General features: G+C 33.5%; 1 protein-coding gene across 1 annotated transcript in view; it reads right to left on the bottom strand.

The window, feature by feature from the left end:
• The window catches only part of LOC107743273 (ERC protein 2-like), a gene marked incomplete at its 3' end in the record, with an annotated part of 52,005 nt that overhangs the window by 21,585 nt on the left and 25,256 nt on the right, over positions 1 to 5,164 (bottom strand). The window contains exons 3-5 of the mRNA XM_016556432.1: positions 4,436 to 4,462; positions 1,356 to 1,793; positions 653 to 727 (exon numbers count right to left, since the gene is read on the bottom strand). Of these exons, the coding sequence (XP_016411918.1) occupies positions 653 to 727; positions 1,356 to 1,793; positions 4,436 to 4,462 (540 nt within the window). The remainder of the gene's footprint in view (positions 1 to 652; positions 728 to 1,355; positions 1,794 to 4,435; positions 4,463 to 5,164) is intronic.

Raw genomic sequence — 5,164 nt, forward strand, 5'->3', positions numbered from 1 at the left:
GTTATGTATCTTTTTGTAAGTCATTGTAAGCCCTCTTTTGAGGCACGCGCAAGCCCACGATCACCACCCCCCCGTTATAAAAAAAAAAACAAGTGGGCTCCCCCAAAGTCCACGGTATAGTTCGAACACTGTAGAAATGTATTTACTGAATTAGGTTGAATAGCTGTCAGCTGTTAAATTTGAGTACACAATTAGATAATACCAATTTAGGTCAACCAATTACTAAGCAATGCTTAATTTAATTAATTTAGTTCAGTCTGTGGTGTAAAAAGATCGCATTAGCAATTAAAGAAAAAACACATGGTCAGGTCAAAGTGCCTGAATAATTTTTGGTCCCAAATTTTTTTATCAATTTTACTGGTAGTCCACTGTATGAAGAATTTTTGGGTATAATATGTCACAGTTCATTTTATTTTGCTATCCTCACTTGCATAAATGAACTATAGTGTCCTGCACCCACTAGTAAAAAAAATATCAAAAATTATATCTGGTGTCTGAATCATTTTTGGTTTGACTGTAAATGCATTTACTGTCACATTTGATCAATTAATTGCATTCTTAAATTCATTATTAAAAAATCTTACTGGACTCAAACTTATGAACAGTAGTGTATAGTATATATATTATATAAGAAGCATTCACAGATGTTTACCTTCATCTCTATGATAGTCTGAAGAGCTTTAGTTTTTCCAGGGTCTGGGTGAAGCTGGTTTCTCCGATGAAGCTCCTAAAGAAAAACACAGATTATAATCAACATAATAACAAACACATAACACAAACTTGAGCTATACACTTTAGAATAAGTGTGTTCTTGTTTATAACAACTTCATTCTTTTTACCTGTTATAGTGTGAAGTTAAAATCCATTACGTAGCCCTAACCTTAAACCAACCCAAAACATCAGAGAGCAATTATGTCAATCCGTTAACATGTCTTACTTCTAAAAAAATCTTATTTTCAATCTGCATTCTGATCTTTTTCACTCTTTGACATTTGTATTGTTTCATTTTATTCTCTTTGAGCTCATAGGGAATTATCTGTGTGGTTGGCATGGATCTCCTCATGTTTTTCTCTTGGGTTTAGATGACTCAGAGACCATATGCTGTTATTGTCTTAGTTGCATCTGACTATCTATCTGACTATTACGATGGCAAACCACTTAACCTCAGATTGCTCCATAGAGACTGTTTCTGAATTATTATATTTCTCTGCTCTGAAAATCTGCTTTGAATGTGTTGCATGTTCACGTTTGAAAACAAACATTCCTTTTGCAAGTTTACATCCATTACTAAAGTCCATCTTTAAGTGACATGCATGCTCCACTTTCAGCCAAAAAGTTTGAGTAGAACCTGATACCTCTCTCAGGTGGATGTTTTCCTTCTCCTTCTGGTTTAATATCACCTCCAGGTGTCCCAGCTGTGCTTCAGCCTCTGCGATACGCCTGGCTCGCTCTTGCTCTTCCTCATCTGACGCTCTTCCTGAGGCTGGGGGAAGTCCTTTACTCTGCAGCATCTCCAACAGCTTCTTTATGGACTCGTCTCTGGCTCCTAGCGTCTGTTTCTGCGTCTCAATCCTCAGCTCCATCTCTTCCAGTGTCTTCCTCAAGAGGAAGAGCTCTTTGGCCTGACGGTCGTGTTCGGCTTGGAGTCGACGGAAGTTCTCCTCGGTTAGCTCGATGGTGGTGAAGTGCTCACCAACACTGACCCGCGACCCGCCCTGATGCTGGAGAAGATGGTTGAGATCACGTTGAGTCCTCAACTCATCCTGTAGGGCCTGGATGGTCAACTGGAGGTGCTGGAGAAGGAAACAAAAGCAGAAATGAACAAAACAGGCACTGGGATCCTCATGTAGACAATAATCAGAAGGTATCCTCAACCAGACCCATTCAGAAAGCCATCTTTTGATATCAGAAATGTTAGGTTAGATTTGGAAAAAAGGTTATATAGACCTCACTGTGATGTATAAACATATTGCACTGTGTCCTCCTAACCAGGTGTGGGGCAACAGGTTTCCAGCATCAAGCTATTTTTCTGTTCTTGAGTAAAGTTCAAAAGCTGAAAAGTTACAAAAGCCAATCAGAACGTAATTGATGTTGGAAAAAAAGTGTTGTAGTCGTTAACTAAAACTACACTATTTATTTATTTAGAATTTGATATGAAATAACTCTGTTATAAGATGAAATATAAACGTTGGATTAAAAATGTAAACTTAAAAAAATGAACATTTGAAAATGTTGCCTTGACAAATAAAATAAAATAAGTTTAAGCTGAAGTACTAAAAATACTAAAACTTAAGCTGAAATTGAATTAAATAAAACAAATAAACAAACAAAACAAAAGCACATAACAAAATGACTAAAACTTCAACTAAAACTATTAAAAACTGTTTTGGTCATTTAAATAAAGTAATAAAATTAAATATAAATGTCAGATTAAAAATTTTAACTTAAAAAAGGAAAATTATAAATGTTGCCTTGTCAACTAAAATAAATAAGATTAAGTTGAAGTACTAAAATTACTAGTTAAAATTGAAATAATTAATAAAGAAAAAACTAATAAACATAACAACAGCACATAACAAAATTGCTCAACTTTAAAATTAAAATGAAAACTTTTAAAATAAAAGCTAATTTTAAATATTAATAAATACTATTATACTATATATATACATAAAACAGCACTGATTTAGACCAATGAAATTTCACTTTGGGCGGGGCTAGAATTTATAGCCTATAGCACTGCTGCGTTGTACCTGGTTTGAGTACAGATTACAAATGAATTTTGCATTCATAATTCACAATGACTTCTATTTTCCATTTGACTGCTAATTATGAGTGAGATCAATATTAAAAGGTTAATCTTTAATAGCTAAACTGACCAATTTAGCAATATCTGGATGTATATCTTATTAAATGTATCCAAATGAAGGGTACAGCGGGAAAACCACAGTGAGGTCTATACTAGGAGAGGAAACGGGAAAGGATAAGGTTTCTCTTGAGAAAACACTAACTACCGTAATAACTCCTTAAATAAGGTTAATGACAAAGAACTTTGCTAGAAATAGCCACAAGATAATGGGGATTTCGGGTCTACGTGGCACATGTGGCGCCTTCGGCAGAATGAGAGAGTATATGGGCCCAGAACTGGATCAGAAAATTCACACTCATGCCAGGAAATTTAGATCATTACACATCCTTGCGCTATCACAAACAGAACACACAATTCTGACAGAAGAACAGGTTCAGTCGAGGATCACAGGCATACTTTTGATCAGGATTTTAGTAAAAGATCCAGCTATTTAAGGCCCGGCTAATGCGGCTATACCCCGTCTTAGCTAATCTTGAAGGAACATGGAGGAGAAGATAAGGGAAAATGTTCCTTATTGAGGCTGTTCTTATATAATGATCTGATCCATTTAAAAGTGATCATTAAAATAGCAATGGTCTCAGATCAAGCTAGTAGGAATGCACTGATATAAAAATTTTAGCTGACTTGCCAATGAAATCTATGTTTCGCCTGTTTTTTTGTTTTTTTTTCTTCAAATTCAGTCAATTCAATTTACATTTATTTGTATACCACTTTTTACAATACATATTGTTTCAAAGCAGGTTACAGAAAAATGAATTAAGCTATACGTTGGTATTGTAAAATAAACTATTGAAATCATTTTAGTTAATTGAAATTAAACTTTTGAATTAAACTTAAAATATTAGATTAAGAAAATTAAACAAAAATTTGAAATATTACATTGGCAACAAACTGAAATAAAATATGTTTAAGAGCTAAAATGACTAAAACTAAAACTGAAAAATAAATAAATAAAAGCTAAATTAAAATATTTCTTAAAAAAACAAACAAGTAAAAATAACAAAAGCAAATAATAATATTGCTAAAACTTAAACTAAACTTTGAAACCAAAAATTATTTAATTATTTCATATATTAATTCAATCATTTATATATTGCTAAATGCTATAATAGTTTAGAATAATACAAACATAACCCTGCTCTTCATCAAAAACATTGTAAAATCATGTCCCATTGAAAATGGTAATTGAAATCTGGTTGAAACCTAGAAATTAAAATGTAAACTTAAATAAAAAATACTAAATAAAATAAAATAAAATAATAAAAATACTAAATAAAATAAAATAATAAAAATTTAATTAAATAAAAATAAAATAAAATAAAATCTGCTTCCGATATTGGCCTAAAAAGACTAACACAACTAAAAATCCTAATATTGGCTGAAACTGGTCACCGTTATTGTGCATCCCTAGTAGATAAGAACAACACTCAAAGAAACCCATGAGATCAGAATCTATGGATCAGGTTTAAGGTACAGTCTGGTTTTGTTTAAAGATCAGGGACACATTTCACGCCAAGCGTGCGGTACCATGTTCTGCACACGCTAGCGGTGGCGAACATGACAACAAACCTTTGTTCTCCTGGCGTCCAACAGGTGCTGCATGATTGTGGAGTGCAAAAAAACAGAAACAATGAAACAGCAGAGTGAGTGCAAAAGGAGATGGACTAAGCAATGACACACAACAAAAACAAACTGATAGCATTATTCAAAGGATTCAATTACAAAGAATAATGAGGCATTTTACGTTCAGGACACTGCATACAAACACATTGCTAATGGAAAAACCATAACAGAATGGAAAATACAATTAAAGACCAGAGGAAGTCATAAAGCTAATGTGAATGATCATTCTGGAAAGATGTCAGTTATTAAACAGGATAAATGCGCTGTGATTTATTTGTGTTGTGGCTTTGTAATGCCTTCCTTTGACCAGCAGAGGGAAGGGAAGTGCTGTTTCAGAGACAGGAGTGAAGTGTGAGCTGGCTTGTGCCAGCCTGTCTTAGTTCCAGATCAACGGGCACTCAGTCTTATGCAAGAAATGCCGTTTTGGGCTGGTACACTTCTGCCATTATACATTCCCTTCACACAGAGACATACACACACTATAAACACAGAGAACTCATGCAAACTGCTAAAACAACATCATTTTATTGTGTTTGATATTTGATAATGCATACATAGGGCACATAATGCATATGTACATACATATATATGTATGTATATATTCATGTATGTGCGTGTGTTTATATATATATATATATATATATATATATATATATATGTGTGTGTGTGTGTGTG

The sequence above is a fragment of the Sinocyclocheilus rhinocerous genome, unplaced genomic scaffold (assembly GCF_001515625.1).
Source record: "Sinocyclocheilus rhinocerous isolate Xijiao unplaced genomic scaffold, SAMN03320098_v1.1 scaffold227, whole genome shotgun sequence".
Lineage (NCBI taxonomy): Eukaryota > Metazoa > Chordata > Actinopteri > Cypriniformes > Cyprinidae > Sinocyclocheilus > Sinocyclocheilus rhinocerous.